Source organism: Mus caroli, unplaced genomic scaffold, assembly GCF_978045245.1.
Source record: "Mus caroli unplaced genomic scaffold, Mus_caroli_1 scaffold_16, whole genome shotgun sequence".
Lineage (NCBI taxonomy): Eukaryota > Metazoa > Chordata > Mammalia > Rodentia > Muridae > Mus > Mus caroli.
The window spans coordinates 94,030,647-94,048,775 of record NW_028227271.1 but is presented as its reverse complement, the minus strand read 5'-3'; the positions used below and the strand labels follow the sequence as shown (position 1 = coordinate 94,048,775).

At 41.4% G+C, this 18,129-nt stretch overlaps 1 protein-coding gene across 2 annotated transcripts in view; it reads right to left on the bottom strand.

Annotated features, from left to right (window-relative positions):
- Ttc23l (tetratricopeptide repeat domain 23 like) overlaps positions 1 to 18,129 on the bottom strand; it is a 59,875-nt gene that overhangs the window by 17,341 nt on the left and 24,405 nt on the right. For both annotated transcript variants that reach the window (XM_021183482.2, XM_021183481.3), the window contains 3 exons: positions 17,521 to 17,698; positions 14,659 to 14,767; positions 6,610 to 6,734 (listed from right to left, as the gene is read on the bottom strand). In XM_021183482.2, coding sequence (XP_021039141.1) covers positions 6,610 to 6,734; positions 14,659 to 14,767; positions 17,521 to 17,698 — 412 coding nt within the window. The remainder of the gene's footprint in view (positions 1 to 6,609; positions 6,735 to 14,658; positions 14,768 to 17,520; positions 17,699 to 18,129) is intronic.

Sequence of the window (18,129 nt, the reverse complement as noted above, 5' to 3'; positions counted from 1 at the left end):
GTGACCTCCCCTCCCCCAACCATAAAGTTATCTCATTGCTACTTCATGACTGTAATTTTGCTACTGTTGGGATATTAACGTAAGTATCTGTGCTTTCCGGTGGTTCTAGGCAACCCCTATGAAACTGCCATTCAGCCCCCAAGGGAGTTACGACCCCCAGGTTGAGGACCCCTGCCCCTGTTCCATCTCTTCCTGAAACATCTTTCTTTGCAGGCTAATTAAATCTCCCTGCACTTAAGTACCAGAAGCCCTTGATCCAGTCCTCGCTGGATGGGCAGCCAGGCTGATTGCTATGGTAAAAAAATCAAACAAAACCAATAAACGTGGGTGCGCAAGCGTCTCTGTGGCAGGACAGAGAGCCTCTGCGTGTGTGCCCAGAAGTGGAGTAGCCGAGTTACACAACGGTTTGTTACTTTTGTGAGAGGCCTCTTCACTAATTTCCACCCACAGTAGACAATGGCTCCTCTCCAACTCATCACTTTCAGCATTTGCTGCCCTTTGTCTTCCTGGTGTCAGCCATTCTTACTCAGGTGAGTTGGTGTTTTGAGACAGGGTTTTTCTGTGTAGCCTTCCTTGTCCCAGAACTCACTCTGTAGACCAAGCTGGCCTCAAACTCAGAGATCCTCCTGCCTCTGCCTTCCAAGTGCTAGGATTAAAGACATCTGCCATCACTGCCTGGCACCTTATTTTTTATTTTTTAAATTTTTTATGTTTATTTGGGGTTGGGTTTGATCCTGGAGACTGAGCACAGGGGCTGGTACAAGCTATCTATGAGAGTGTGCCTGATCTATAGCCTTACCAGACCACAGCCCTGTAATTGTTTGTTATAGGCAAGAACCTCTGGACAAGAGGCAGAGACAGTGAAGAGACCCAGAAACACAGAAAATAAACACCATGGTGCATTGTCTCCCACGACCTTGTGTGTCTTTAAAATGCTGAAGATCTTGCTGACACCCAGTTTTCTGTCTCTGTGGTCCTATTTCCTGCCCCCTCCCCCATGAGATGGCTTTAATTTGCATTTCTCCGATGGATACAGATGTTAGACATTTTTTAAAACATTTATTAGGCATCTGTATTGCTTCTTTTGAGAACTGTCCTTTTCAGGCCATTGTGTGGTTTTCTTTCCCCCTCCTCTTTGGTGTCTAAGGTTTGCCTTTCTTTACCTATTCTAAACATCCACCCCTCACCGGAAGTAACTGTCACGCTTTGCTGTGTGGCCACTGTGCTGCTAGCTTTTTTCTCTATGAGGAAGCTTTTAAATCTCATAGAATTTGCTCTGTGGATCCTTGGGGCACTTTTCTGTGCTAGAGAGGTGCTATGCCTATGTCTTCAAGGTTTTTGTTTGTTTCTTGTTTGTTTTGTTTTTCATTAGCAGTCTCTGCATTTCTGGTTTTCTGGTTTTCAATTATGGCCTTTGATTGAGTTTACACCATACACAACTCACGTAGGTTTTTCTTCAGGGTGAGAAATGTAGAATTGTTTTTCTGCAGATGATGTCCAGTTTTGCCAGCACTACTTGTTGGTGAGGCCATCATTTTTTCTAGTGCGTGATTTTGGTACCTTTGTCAAGATTAGGTGTTGTGGGTTGGTCTCTGGGTCTTCTGTCATGTTCCATTGATCTATGGGTCTGTTTTTGTACTAATACCGTGGTACCTATCATCATGACTCTATAGTCCAGTCTGGAGTCACACAATGTGAGGGTTCCAGCTGTGTTCTTTTTGCTTTGAATGGCTTTAGTTATCCACGGCCTTTGGTGTTCCCATACATCAATGTACTTTATTCACAGAGAGTGAAGAGAGTCAGTTATTGCTGTACTCTTCATGAATTGTGTATGGCATTGCTTAATCACACATTTTGAATATATAAACAGGTAATTTCCTTAGAACTAAATTGAACTAATTGAAATGATAATCATCTTTTATGTGCCCAATGGAACAAAACAGTAACTTTAATTTTTCAGCCCTTATTTTGAATTATGGTTCTTAAACATTTTAAGCTCCCTTGTAGCCCACTACTCACCAGAGGTAGTAGAAAAGAAAGGATACAGGGAGTGGGTGGTGAAGTGGACCTGTTTAAAAGGTTCTTTGGAGCAACTCCTGTCTGTGTTGTCTGGAAATCAGCAGTTCAGCTCACAGGTTGGCAGCAGCAGCTCGATCCACTTGCAAACTTTTCACGGATACACCAGCAGTCCAGTTTGGTAAAGTTGGGTCAGCAACAGTGGTGACCTAGCAGAGACAGCCAGGCCTCAGCCTTGGCTTGAGTCATCAGGAGGGACCAAAAGGAACACCTGGAATAGATCTCAGCTGTGCCTCTCTCAGGGAATCAAAGATCAGCAAAGACGGGAGACCCACAAAAGCGTTGCACAGTTAGCTGTACCAGCAAGCCAAGCTCTGTCTCCGTCACTCTGTGGAGTCCTATTTGTACCTTCCAAACATCACGTGTCCTCCACGTGCTTTGCCTCAGCACATGCATCCCGTCAGCCAGAGTCTTTGGAACTGGCAAGAAACTGAAGCACACCACCAGAAGTTTTCTGATTGTTATTTTCTCCATGGAATCCTGTGAAATGCAGCTCAACTATGCAATATAAATTGGACCAATATATGCATGTTGTTATCAAAGAATCTTTCATCATGTGTCCTTTCTCATGTTTGCTTTAGCAGAACATCCTCTCTCCTGAGTCTCTTTCAGCAAAACATCCCTTTGCAAGTCTGCCTTAGCCTTTCACACCTGTGTCCACTTTAAGGAAACGTTCCTTCACTCATTTGTCCCAGCAAAACACCATCCAGCCGACTTTCCAAAGAACCCTTAAGTTTCCACTTTAAAACATAGCTTTCATATTTCAATAGTTTTGAGGACTTCATACATGAGTCTGCTGCATTTCCCTTATTTCTACCCTTTATTTTCTTCTCTCCAACTTCTTTCATGTAGCGCCCACCCCCACATCTCCCTCTCAAGTCCATGACCTAGTCCATATGTAGACGGGTTTAGAGCCTCACCATGCAGGCTTGACAACATATTGGGGGGGGGGCATGCCTGAAGAAAACTTGATTTTCCCTTCTTCACCAGCCACTGGCTGCCTTGACGCTCTTCGTGCAGGAGCCACACTTTGTGAATGTTTGCTCCGTTGGTATGTGGACAGGTCTGGTCTTACAGGTTTTATTGTTGAGAGTTCATGAGTGCAGCTCACAGGTTCTGTCCAGAGAAACCCATCTCACAAAAGTCCTCCTGGTCCTCTGGCTCTCCCAAGCTTTCTATTTCCTCTCCTACAATATTCCCTGAGCCTTAGGGGTGGGGTTGTTGAATAGTATTTAAGGATGTCACAGTTTTTCAGGAAACAACGCCAACAATTCAGGGATCTCAAAACTCTATATCCTTATATTTTTCAGAACAGACGAGCATAAATATAGTTAAAAGATATCTCTGTTTTCTCAGTATTCAAAAATATTTTACCTACCTGGCTAAATTTGTTTCTAAGTATGCTGTCTTATTTATACCCATGCAATGGGTATATTTTCAATTATTTCCTTACTTTTTAGATTTTTCATTAATTGTGTACAGATACAAAACATTTTTGTATTTACCTTTTAAATTAAATTGGTTGAAATTATTAGTTTTAAGCATGTGTTGCGTGCGCACGTGTGCGTGTGTGTGTGTCTGTGTGTGTGTAGAGGGAGAGATCTTTAGGACTTTCATGTAACATTTTTTCACTCTGAAGAGATAACTCAGCCTACTTTATAATTTGAATATTGTTTTGTTTTTTTCTGTCCTACTCACTTTGGCTGGTACTTTTAGTAAAAAGTTAAAAGGACGTGTGGCCTTGAGAGTGGGCATTTGTGTCTTCTTCCTACTCTATGACTTTCAGTTTTCCCTCTCAGAGTATGACATTAGCATGGGTGGGTTATATGTAGCCTTTACTAGTTAGCAGCAATCTCCTCTCCCACTCTGTGGAAGGCATGACCAAGTCATATGCATTTCTGTTCTGGTACTCTACAATGAGCCTAGAACTCATATCAAACTTGGGGAGAGTAAAGAAGTCCTTTTAAAGCGACAAATGTGTAATAAAATTAAGTAACTTTATGAAATAGTTATTGAGCATCTACTATGTGCTCAATTTCACACACTGGGTGCACAGCAGTGAACAAAGCAGACCCCAATTCCTGCTCCCACAGTGCTTTTTCCTAAAAGGCAAAGCGATCATTTCAAAGTTCTGCTTTATAATGAACTGGGAATCACTGGGACTCAACTCCTCTTCTTGTCTTTTCCCAAGAGCATGTTACTCTAGAAAGCACCTGGTTTTAGAAGAGGAGGCCTGTGGACTACCACTTTTGTAATTTTATTATAAATAAGGTCATGATGTTCTTTGTGTCATCATATAAAAAGAATAAACTATAAAAGACTGAAAAGCTCATCTTTAAAAGTAAAATTACAGACCTGTGATTATTCTATGGCAGTGAGATTAAACAACCTTTTGAGCCTTTAGAAAATGTCATAAATCATCATTTCTTTCATTTCTACAAATACTAGTTGATAAAGATCTCACAAGTTGTAAAAGTACTTTTTTTTTTTTTTTTTTTTTGGTTTTTCGAGACAGAGTTTCTCTGTATAGCCCTGGCTGTCCTGGAACTCACTTTGTAGACCAGGCTGGCCTCGAACTCAGAAATCTGCCTGCCTCTGCCTCCCAAGTGCTGGGATTAAAGGTGTGTGCCACCACTAAAAGGCGTACTTTTGTACACCTGGCGTAAAAGTACTTCTATGTGGCATAAAAGAGGCTTTTATTAATGAAAGGAAATACATTTTAACTATATGCTTAAAATTTACTTTTAAACTAGTTGTCATATGGCCAATGAGACCATGTCAAATCCACATGCCTGAGGAAGCACACGGTTGGTTTGGTCAGCTCAAAGTGGTAGAGCATCTCCTAACACACAAATGTCAATGCTGTGTTTAAATACATAAAGCTCAGGTCATAATTTGTTAAGCAATGACTCAAACTAATGGGATCACTAAGTCAAAATATCAGTATACGCACTGGCTGGTTTTTATGTCAATTTGATACAAGGTAGAGAGGAGGGAACCTCAATTGAGAAAATATATCTATAGGCTATAGGTCATTTTAATAGGGGTTACTGTGAGAGACCCCATACTGTTGTGGGTAGTGCCACCCCTGGCCTGCTGGTCTTGGGTGCCATAAGAACATAGGCTGAGCAAGCCGGGAGGGGCTGCACTCCTCCATGGCCTCTGCTTCACTTCCTGCTTCAGGTTCCTGGCTCACTTAGGTTTCTGCACTAACCTCCCTCAGTGATGGGCTGTGGTGTGGAAATATAAGCTGAAATAAACCCTTTCTCCCCAAAGTTGTTTCTGGCCTTGGTGTTCCTCCACAGCAATAGAAATCATAGGTAAGATAGCCTCTAAAGAGTTTTACATAACATTTTAAATGTGAAGACAAAATTCTGGCAAGTAAGAGATGAAGGTCAGACTGAAAGGAAAATACCATCATGAAAAAAAAAAGAAAAAGAAAAAGAAACTGAGCCGGGCGTGGTGGCGCACACCTTTAATCCCAGCACTTGGGAGGCAGAGGCAGGCGGATTTCTGAGTTCGAGGCCGGCCTGGTCTACAGAGTGAGTTTCAGGACAGCCAGGGCTACACAGAGAAACCCTGTCTCAAAAAAAAAAAAAAAAGAAAGGAAGAAAAGAAAAGAAAAGAAAAGAAAAGAAGAGAAGGAAAGAAAGAAAGAAAGGAAGAAAGAAAGAAAGAGAGGAGGAAGAAAGAAAGAAAGGAAGAAAGGAAGAAAGAAAGAAGAAAGAGAGAGAGAGAGAGAGAGAGAGAGAGCAAGTGAGCCAAAGGTAGGGGGTAGTTCTGCCTCAAATTAGTAAGTTTACCAAGGTCTGAGCTGTTGTGGTAAAAATTATTTGTCGGTTTCTACCCCACCTTACATCATTTACTTCCCAAATAAAAGACATAAAACCTTTATATTTATAATAAACCTTAAAGCATTAGAGATGGGCAGATATCAACCCTCTGTGCTATTTTGTCTATTTCCCTGTCAATAATCCCAAAATATCACTTGCCATGTTCTGCCTGGGCCACTCTTACTCCACGGGCTGGCCCTCATGGCCATGTGCTCTCATGATCCACCTACCCCATGGCTCCTTCTTCCCTCCTCCTATTCTAGTGCTCTCTGCTTCAGACTTCCAGCCCTGAAAACCAAAGCCCTGCCTACTCTCCTGCTCAGCTACAGGCTGTAGGCATCTTTAATCAACCAATAGTTTAAAATTAAGGAGCAAGGTTTGCACAATAAAAGCGGGCATATGTGAGAATTCACTCTTCTTGAGGCAACTAGACCTTGGGATAGAGAATTTAGCATCACAGTTCATAGCAACAGACCAAACCTCGACACTGAGCTTAAAGTGCTCTGGATTTAAAGGGCTTCATGTATAAGGATAAAAGCAAATTCTTTATTGATATCATAAGCAACAGCAGTCTCATGTGTTCTCCGCAGTTTAATCTGAGACTTCTGTGAACTCTTGTTTCTGAACTGTGAAATAAAAACAGGCCATCTATAGCTAATAAACAAATGAGGAACCATGTTTAAGCGTTCATAACATGTACCTGTTTTTCACCATTTTGGATGAGCCACGTACAAAAGTCTTCAATGGCGGTAAGCGTTTCATAGTCTTCTGAGCCCAGAGTTTGGTATGTACTAATGCTTCTTATAAAATATATCTCAACCGCATCTAAAAAAATGGAAAGAATGATTTAAAGCAAACTTCAAGCCTTCACAAATGTTTATTATCAGTTTGGGCTCCACTAGCATCTTCATGCATATAGTCTATGTCTGCTCCTCTCCCAGGCTCCACAAAGATCCTCAAAAGGTCCAAGGTAGGACTGGATAGAATCGGATGGTTTTCTCAAGATGGAATGCATGCATGCATTTCAAGTAGAGGGAAAGGCCTCTGTCCAAATAGTCCTGTTATCCTAAAGGTCAAAATAATTATCATATTAGACTTCCAGGAGCACGGAAAGGCTATACTTTTAGCTAAAACTCTGATAGAAATTTTATGTGTTTAACACACATTAGATGTATTTTTATATATTGAATATACATACATAATTATAGATGTATGTATTCAGAGGTATGATTTGGCAAGTTTTACCCTTTAAGAATGTACGGTTCCAGCCAGATGATAGTAGCTGACTCCTGTAAGTCTATCACTTCATAGGCTGAGGCAGGACACATTGTCATGAGTTTGAGGCCAGCCTGGACTATGTTAGGAATTCCAGGCCACACATTTGTGTTACAAATGGAGATGCTGCCTCCGACAAATGCCTTGTGGGTTTTTTCCCCCCTCTGGCCAGTAAAGCCACCTGCTGATGGACTGGCTCACCAATTCAAATCTGGATCAGAACATGCTTACACAACAGTTGTCAGCCAGTCATCCCTCTTGTCTTTCTTTAAACCAGTCAGGCTCAAGTTAAGGAATCTACCACGGGTATCTATTTTGTTTCCCCTTTTGAGAAAAATTCAACCATCCTCCTTTGGGCCCTCCTTGTTATTTGGGTTCTTTAGGTCTGATGATTATAAGACAGTTATCCTGTACTTATCAGTGAGTATGTACCAAGCATATCCTTTAAGGTCTAGGCTATTTCACTCAGGATGGTATTTTCTAATTCCATCCATTTGTCTTCGTGCCACGGCACTCCAGTGGAGTCGGCCTGTCAGGCAGAGATGCCTAAAAGCTGTTCACGAGAAAAAGAGTTTCAAGGAAGCTCTCCTCCTGGAGTCTGATGAAAGCCAGATCTCCAGTTGGGTCAGTTTGACAGGCGAAAGCCTGGAAGCTGCCCACGAGGAAAAGAGTTTCAAGGAAACTTCCTCCTGGAGTTTGGCGTTTCCCCTAACCCATAAAATTAATTTTCCACTCCCGAGTTAGTCTAGTGTATGGATCCACGTGCTCTCTATTTATTGTAAATGCCTTTACAATAAGAAAAGAAAGAAAGAAAGAAAGAAAGAAAGAAAGAAAGAAAGAAAGAAAGAAAGAAAGAAATGCCTTTTAAGATTGTATTCTGAATTAGCTAAAGCCTCTCCCAGTGTTCCAAGATCCCAGATAGCAGCAAGGAGCTTAACCTATTCAGTAACTAATTAAGCACTACAATAAAACAATAAATCACAGCCATTAACTCAGTTGTCTGCAGAAAGAGACTAAAAGCCTCACTGAGATAGAAATATTTACTACAAACTACATTCCATGCCAAGAGCAAGTTGATATACTATCCTGATAATGGGAATTCTCCAAACTAGATAAGAATTAACAAGGCCTAGAGAATTTCGGGGTCATTGACACTACATTATTCTTGAGGCCTGTCAAAGAGTTAAAACCCCCTGGTGCTATTAACAATAAAGTGTGAAACGCTTGCCTGGCACAGGGCTGATCCGAAGCAAGGTGATAATCTCTAGAGTAAACATTTATCTGGTTCCTTTTGAAGTCACTCCTCTTGCACCTGGAAAACTTCAATGTGCCTTATTCTGTTACTCTGTATTATATAAGTCTGAGGCTCAACCAGAAAATTACATTCAGATTCAACACCTCTCTTGTGTGTGTGTCTCTGTTTGTCACTTCACCCTAAGCTTTGCCCACCTACTCTAGAGACCCGTTTTTACACAGACACAGGGGCCCAGAGGGTCTGCGGCATCTGTGGAGGTGGATGGAAGGAGGAAACTGGGTGGGAGGGGATGTTCTAGGGTGGGATGGTACCTAAGAGGGGCTCCTCCTTCTCTAAGGAGAATGTGAGGGGCTAATGGTGGGAGGGGCTTGTGGGGGTGGGAATGGGAGGAGAGGAGGAGGGCTGGGATTAGGATATAAAGTGAATAAAAAATTATGGATAGAAAAAAAAGGACCTTGCCTTGCTGATTGATTTTAAGGTATTAAGAGTCTTTTATCATTAAGCAGGATTTTCACTGTAGGGTTTTTCATACATACCTTTTTGTGGATTAAGGAAATTGTTCCTTTTATCATGCATAAGTGGGTATTAAATTTTGTATAATTTTTTTCTGAAGAAATTGATACAAATTATATGTTTTCATCTTTACTCTTAGTATGGTGTATTGACTAGAAGTTGACTATTGAATGAGCCTGAAAACTTTCCTCTGAACGTTTCAGGAGAAACTCTGCATTGTTTATTGTATAGTATTTATTTGCTATGTATCTCATGAAGAGTGTTTTATATCTACATAGCTGAAAGTGCTGATTTGTGGTGCTTTTCTTGTAATGTCTTTATGATACTGACATAAAATTAGGAAGTATTCTTGTCTCTTATGGTTTTTGCTTATTTGTTTGTTTTTGTATGTGTGTATTGGAGGGAAGCTTGTTGCAGTGAATTTAATTGATGTAATTAAGAGTAAGGTTCCCTAAAGTTCTCCCCCCACTTTTTTTTTCTAAGACTCTAGGGTGGAGACCATGAGGAAGATACTCAGTGTGTTAGGGGTCGAGATGCGTCAGGGTCTCCTCAGAAGCTAGTGACCTCTCTCTTCCTCTCAAGTTCTTTCTCAGGTGGTGGTACAATGGCTTCTTTCTCCTTGGTGAGCTGACCATGCAGATTGTGAGGTCATCCATTTTTATGTCAGAAAAGGAGTTGGACAAAGAGCCCCTTGAAGCCAATGGCAATCCCAAAGTTAAAGGCAGAAAAATGGGTGTTTTGCTGTTAAAAATTTCAGGAGACAGTCTGGTTTTCAGTAAAGTTCAGGATGCCTTTTTGGGGGCTGTGATGGTTAGAAGCCCTGACTAATGCAGGCACCCTCCAATGGCAGCTTCACCACCCTCTTATCTATCTATCTATCTATCTATCTATCTATCTATCTATCTATCTAACTATCTATTTTCATACAATACATTTTATCATAGTTTCCACTCTCCCAACTCCTCCCAGGTACTCCTCTCCTCCCCATCTCTCTACCCACAGGACTTCCAAATTAGAACTGTGTATTGACTAGAAGTTGACTATTGAATGAGCCTGAAAGCCTGTGCACTCTCTCGCTCTCTCTTCAAACAAGACACTAATAAAATGGAAAAAAAGTAAGACAAAATTATTCAAACAAACCACAAAGCATACACAAAAAACCATGGAGTATATTTTGTATTAGTCAACTACTCTTGGGCATAGTGCCTGCTGTGGTGTGTTCTTATCATATTTGGCATTTTTAGTTGGAATGTCAGATCCATGGCAGACACACTGAGGGTAAAAATGCAGGAGAATGCAATGACCTTCCCCTTAGCTCTTCAATAACACTGCTCACAGCTTTGACAGATACAGGAATGATGTTTTAGCCAGCCCCATAGCTATCATGCCACAGTTTCCCAGAGGGGCCTTTTACTATTTTCCTGGTGGTAGTGAAGTCATGAACTGTAGTTAAGAGCCCATCAATTACACCAAAGTTGTCATAGGATGGTGTTGGCCAGGTCAGGGCTAGACAAATGACAGAAGAATAGGCACTGCTGATAACCATGAGTGAGCTGTCATATTTGAGTTGTCTTATGGTGCAAACCCATCACAGACATGGGGGCATCAACAGAAGTGCCAAAGGTAATCGCCCTTTTGGCTCCACCCTTCAAATGGACCCAGCCTTTTCCATCCTGATGAAGACATTGGTAGAATCCACAACACACCTGGCACCAACATCACCCCACTTGATGTTGGCAGGACCTCACTCCTAGAAGGTAAGAGATGCCCTCCCATTGATGACTAGTTTCTTTTTCTCAGATCTGACTGTACCATGCAACTTGCTGTGGGGTAGAGTAATACTGGAACACGAAGGAATACTATGTAGCTAAGGTCAATGAAGGTATCACTGGTGTCAGTATTCACTTCATCAGAGTTGAAGGCAGACTTATATGTGCTCAATATGGCCAAATCTGCCCACTCCTACCTTCACCATCATGTCTCAGGGATAAGGCTGGCATTGGATGTGGCAGGCTCTGGAATAGGAAGGGGATAAAAGCCCCTTGTATGTTTTTTATTTATTACATCCTAAAATTTATTTTCATGAGTACATGTGAAGGTAGTAAGGATGGGTATTCATGCACCATGGTGTGCCCATGGAAGTCAGAGCCCAGCCTCCAAAGTCAGTTCTTTCCTTCTACCATGTGGGGTTTGGGGATTGAATTCAGGCATCAGGCTTGGTGGCAAGCACCTTTATCTGACAAGTCACCTCACCATCCCTCCTGTATGTTATGGACATGATAGAGAATTGCTAGTATTCTTTCTTTAAATGTTAGGTAGACTTCTACAGTGATATTGTCTGCACCTAAAGATTTCTTTCTTGGGAGGGATAACTATGAATGTATTTTAAATTCATATGCATATACTTGTTCATCCTGTGTGAGTTCTATATTCTGTATACAGGACTTTGTGACAGACATAGTTTTAGATCATTTTTTAAATTAAAAATGTAATCTCTTTCATATTATACCTTTTGATATGCTTAGAAAACCCTTCTAAAGTTTAGCTTTTAGTTCTTTCTATTCTACTGCCTTTTCTCATGGCTAATTTTTATTTTCAGTTTTGCTGCATAAAATTTTGATCTAACTGAAGTCTAATTTAGTAATAAAAACTCAAATATACCATTTTTAAACTTTTAAAATTTTTTTATTGTACTGGGTTAAATAAGACTTCTCTTGTGCACATCTGTAATATTCTTTGAGCATCTTTCTTACCTTCCTATGGATCACCATGGAAACAAACCTCTGGACACACCTGTGAGGAATCATCTAACCCAGGCTAGTTGCAATGAGTAGGCCTGCTCTAAACATGGCCGGTGTCACTCTATGGCCTGGGGTCCAGGATAGATTAAAAGAAGGAGAGCTGAGGACAGGCATTCACCAGCTCCCTGCTTCCTGACCATAGATGCAGTGGACACCAGATGCCTCCTGTTCCTGCCACCACACATTCTCTGCTAGGATGGTACACACTCAACCGAAACTGTGCACCCAAACAAGCTCTTCCTCCAGTCTCTTCTGTTGGGTATTTTGTCACAACAATGAGACCTGTAGCTAGTGCATCTGGCTCTCTCCCTCCCCATTGAGTCCTGTACCCTCCCTGCAGTCCCCTTTGTTTTCTTAGACACTTTTGTTTCTACATTCACATACTATGTACATATTTTATGAGTCTATGGGAAAAATACATAAAACTTGTCTTTCTGATACTGACTCAATTCACATAAGATGATGACCTCTGGTCATATCTAGTATTCTGCACATAGCTTCATTCTTTTTTATGGCTGAAAATGTTCTATTGTCAATGGATACCTAGACTGTTTCATAACTTAGCTATTAGGAATAGCACTGGCATAAACACCCACATGCACGTCTCTCTATTTCCATCTCCACCAGTACTGTCTACATCCTTGCCAGCATCTGTTCTTGTCTGTTTGCCTGATAGAGTTTTAGACCTTTTTGTAATTAAAATTCTCAGCTTCTTTTATTGTGTATGTGTACTTAGAAAGTCCTTTCTTGGAGTTTCATTTTAATTCTTTCTATTCTAGAACTAATATTTATTATCTGTGAAACTTTTTACTTTTGGTGGATTAAAGTTTTAATCTAGCTGGAGTTTAATTTACTTAATTATAAGGCTTGAAGATATACATTTTAAAACTTTTCTGGTTTTCCTGGGGTTTAAAGAAAGCCTTAACTTCTGACTGGGGTGAGGGAATCTCAATTCAGCTCTGTGTGCACATCTCCGACTGCTACTGTTGTTGAACCTTATTTCATGCTTATCAGCCAGTCAGAAGGTAGCTCTGGTCACTGCCATGCAGCCAACACGTTCTGTAATCTGTATTCATTGCTCAAGACCTGCTTCTTGGCTTAGCATTTCATTTAGGGTTGAGTTGGTTGGGTTTTGTCTTTTTTTTTTTTTCAGTTCCTTTTATATTCTAGATATTAATCCCATGCGTTGCAGAGCTTGCAAAGAAGACAGGTGCCTCGTCAATCTTTTCCTTTCCTCTGCAGTGTTTCAATGTGATGAAATCTCATTTGCCATTTGTTGATGTTGTTTCCTGAGTGAATGGAGGCACACTCCAAAAGTGCTCACTATGCCAGTATCCTGAAGTGTTTTCTCTACTTAGACGTGTATCCGTTTGAAAGTTTTGTCTTTTATAAAGGTATTTAGTGATCAAAGGATAAAGGGTTTGGAGTTAGTTTTCTTACAAAATAAGAGATAGGGATTGCATCCTAAGCTTTCACGAGAGCTAATCCAGTTTTTCTAGCACTTTATTTTGAAAAGACTGGTTTTTCTCCAGTATACATTTTATATCATTTATTTTTAATATTAAAAATAAGTATGTAAGGAGGCTAGCAAGATGGCTCAGTGGCAAAGGAGCTTGCTTCTAAGTCCGGGGAACTGAGTTCAACCCCCAGGTCTCAAATGGTAAAAGGAAAGGACTGACTCCTTCAAGTTGTCCTATGATTTTCACATGTGTACCATGGCATTCACATGAGCAATCATGCATGCAAGCATGCCTATACACTAGTGTGAGCATGCATACACACAGAGGGAAAATAAATAAATATTCATATTTTACTTAAAAGTATTGAGAAAAATGTAAGTTGTCTTAGAATTGAAGTTTTCTCACATAAAAAGCTAAATATTTCACATTTACAAATATATCTGATTTCTTATCATTGCAAATTGTGAAAATCTGTTATATGTGGAATGGGCCCACTACTGAATATATATAAATCTTAAAAGGACAGAAGTATTAGTTGGAAAATTCCAACTCAGAAAGTCTTCAATGATCATTCAGTGTTGAGAAAATAAAATACCAAACTTTAAACTAAAAAAAAAATTTGTTTTTTTAGTAGCAGAGGAAAACAAAAGGAGAAGGCCATCATGCAGACTTCCTCTGCAGTTCTGGCTCTCTCTGCCTCACCCTTTCTCCAACTGTAAAGTAGCCCACGTCTTTCACCTAAGCTGTAAAGAAGTCTCCAACTGTAAAGAAGCCCGTGGGTCCCCTTTATAAGCAGAAGGGAAAGGCATGGAACATTTCACATTCTCCACAAAGCCCACATTCCTCTCTGGAGACGAGAGAGAGCAGAGTTCCTTTAACCACACATTCCCATAGCCATTGGGCTGCCCAGGCCACACTGTGGAACCTCACAAGTTCAGCTGTCTCTCCAGTTCCACACCCACAACCTCACTGGACAGAGAAGCCATTAAATCCCTAGCTTCCCTCTAGAAATCCTAGTACATTATCTGTGAATTCAGGTCAAGGAAATTCTTGCTGGTCCATCCTTCTCTCCTGTAAGGATGGAAGGAAGGAGTCAAGGCTGAGAGCAGGGGGAGCGGAGTCAACGATACCTCACTACTGAGCCTTTCGGCAAGCCATGCTTACAGCGTGTGTGGTCTTTACAGCTTAGGTGAATGTGGTGGACACTGTAAGGGAAAATACCGGAAATAGTTGGTTCTGGTGCTCAATTAATTCCAGAAGACGTTATCAGGTGTATCATCACGTGTAATTGTGGAATTGATTTTGCACAGGATCGTGACCAGCTTTATCTTTCCATTCAGAGTGGCTGTCTACAAGCTCTTACTTATATGAAGATCATTTGTCGGTTTGCTTCTCACATGTCACTGGGACAAGATGATAGACACAATACCACCTCCTCTACCTACCCCTGTGCTGGGACGCTCCAGACATGGCACACGCTTTCGCTAGTAAAGCACTCGCCTCAGCAGTTTGGGGGCTGACTTCCGAAAACAAAGAAACACAGATAGAATAGGCCTGGGGAGAAAAAAAAAAAAACATGACAGTCGGGAAACCATGACGACAAGCTCAGTACCCAACAGTCTGAAAACCATGACAAGAGTAATACTCGGTGACAGTCTGGAAATCGTGACAAGCTCAGTGCCCAGTGACAATCTTTCACTGCCCTTTTCAGCAGCTGTAAGACTTGCTAGCTGACTGGGAGCCAACTCAGCTAAACATGGACTTTGATGAGAGTGAGTTCCAGCGCAGTCACTTCCTACTGTGGTTCTTGAAAGAGTCACTTCACCTTCTCATGCAGACGGAATGTGTGCTTCTTAGAGATCAGGGCTCGTGAAACATCAAAGGAGGCACCTTGTGTAAACACTGGGCGCTGTCTATCATGTGGGTAGTAAATCTCAGCCCCACTAATTCCACTGGGTCTCCAGCAGAAGGTAACTGTGACCTTAGCTCAGCATCACAAGGGTTCAGGGTCAAAGACAGTCAAAAAACCGAGGGGCTAAGAGCTCCAGGCCTGCTTAGCCACTTATCATGATACAGGATGGTCCCTTAACTTCTTCAAATATAGGAGAAAAAGATAACAGAAGCAATATTTGTCATGAACAGTTGCTGTACATGTTAAATGTATTAATATATGTAAAGTGCTTATAATACCACCTGGCATTCAGTAACCATTAGTGTAAGATAATAATTGCTGGTGGTATTGTTCATCTTACCCATATTTAAATGGCAAGGACTGCCACTTAGAAAGACAGAAGAGTGGAAACAGCAGACTCACAGCCAGCAGCAAGGAAAGAGCCACCCATGCATAGCAGTTCACTGGCCAAACCTATGATTATCTCAAGGAGACAGAGGGGCTGTTATCACCCCACCCGCTACGGAGGAGCAGGGACGCTGCACATTGTGTGCACACTGCTTCTTTAACAAAATCTCCTGGGTCAGATTTTCTGAGTCCAAGTCTCCACTTTGCCTCTTCTTAGCCATATAACTTCAGTGGAATTAGTTCTACCTCTGTGTTTTACTTTTTTGATCCATAAAAATGAGATTACACAATGATGCCTATTTTAAAGGTCTTTGCTTGTGGGTTAAAAGAAATACATACTTGGGTATACATAGTTAAAACATTTTATATAAATTTTAACTAATTTTTTGGGTGTGGCTGTAAACATTTATGTTGATTCCTTTCTTCATTCTAATTTGGCCACATTTTTAAGAGATCCTCAAATTCAAAGTGCATGTCTTTCTCCATAGGCAGTGACTCCGGCACCAGGGTAGAATGCTCTGATGCAATGCTTTTCAAACCATGGGTTGTACACGACCCTTCCACAGGGGTTGTATATCAGATATTCCGCATATCATATATTTACATTATGATTCATAACAGTAGCAAAATTACAATTATGAAGTAGAATGAAACAATCTTATGGTTGGGGGGGGGTCACAACAACATGAAGAACTGTATTAAAGGGTCCCAGCGTTAGGAAGGCTGAGAACCACTGTACCAATGTTTCTCCCCATTGCCTGGTGTTCATAATCTTGGCTTGTCAAGTTGTTTGCCACATCTCGGCTTTGCCTGCTGGCTTCTCACATAGACTGTGGGGAAAGTAGTGCTACAGCTTTTCTGGTGCAGCAAATCCCGCATGCGAGGATCTCTGAGGCTCCCAGCAGCACGGCAGCCTTTTATCCAGCAGAGAGATGTGAATTACCAACATTTTAAAGTGCATTTTAAATGGAAAAGCCTTAAATGGTTTTCTTTTCTTTTTTTAAATATGGAACCAGTCATTTTTCTTTTTCTTTTTTAAAAAGATTTTTATTTGTTTGTTTGTTTGTTTTATATGAGTACACTGTAGCTGTCTTCAGACACACCAGAAGAGGGCATTGGGTCCCATTACAGATGGTTGTGAGCCACCATGTGGTTCCTGGGAATTGAACTTAGGACCTCTGAAAGAGTAGTCAATGCTCTTAACCACTAAGCCATCTTTCCAGCCCCTTAAATGGTTTTCATATTGTAAGGCCTATGTTTTGGTTTGAGTATTTGTCAGTTATCTCCAAGTGAGATGCACTGTTGTGACCTTAACCTTAGACTTGGAAATAAAACCCATCTGCAATGACCTTAAAGGGCAACTGACATATTGTAACAAACTATCATGGGTTTTCAATTAAAAGACCCCTGTTGTTTTGAAAAATATTTTTATTATTATTACTATTATTCTCTCTCTCTCTCTCTCTCTCTCTCTCTCTCTCTCTCTCTCTGTGTGTGTGTGTGTGTGTGTGTGCAAATCCGCATGTACAGACTCCTGTGGAGGCCAGAGGGCTACTCCGTGGAACCTACTGTCCTATTCTGCTTTCACATGGGTTCCCAGGATTAAACTTTGCTCACCAGACTTCCATGGCAAACACCTCTGAGCTCTCTCACCAGTCTGCCCTTTTTGTCTTCTTGGAGTCCAGCTCCTCTGTGTTTTCTTTCCCCCTTGGGATAGACTTAAGCTTGGTTTCCTCCCAGCACTAACAAAAAACGAAAGGCCTAGGAAGGGATGTGGCATGTCCTGCTCAGCTCACAGTACATATATGTTCTGTAGAGTTGGAGACCTCTGCTCAGGACTTTTAGGTTGGAGGCTGTTGTATGGGACTGAAAAAGAATTGAGGTAAACATGGAACTGATTCTGCCCCCTTAAGATGATAGGGTTAAAATAAGGGATCCACCTCAACCCCCTGTTCTGAGAAGCAACAGGACCCAGAGCCAAACAAGACCACCCTGCCAAAGAACCAACCTGCTGCAAGTACTGGATGGCCTGTTCATGGTTCTTCCTCAGCTGCTCGATCTGAGCGATTTCTTCATACAAACTAATCAGATCTGACGTGTTGTGACCCTTGTCAAGGATCACATCGCAGATCGCCTTCTCAAAGTACGCCAGAGCTAGGTTCATCCTGTGCATAGCCAAGGAGGCTCTGCGAGACAAAGAATCGAAGGTGGAAGTTACTCAGAGGTCACCCACTCTGCGGACACATATGGAATTAATTCCAGGAAGTAAAGAATTTGTCTTCATAGCCCAGTCATCTGGACAACTGGCTCAAGATCCAGGCTTGCTATAAATAAGCTCCCGTTATCCTGAATTTTGCCCACGAGATCCCACAGACTACCATCACTGGCTTAACCCATGGATGTGGTTTATTCTTGTATAATTTCTATCGAAACGCACATGGGGGAAAATGTCACTCAGAAATTCCTAAGATGGGATAATTTACCCATAAGTGTAGACCGTGGATCTTGTCATGTTAAGAACAGTCTTCATTGAAGGTAGGGTGAAGCGCCAGCCCCAGTGACAAGCAGAAAGCTTGTGCCTGACAGGCTGCATCTGTGTGAGTCTGACAGTGCAGAC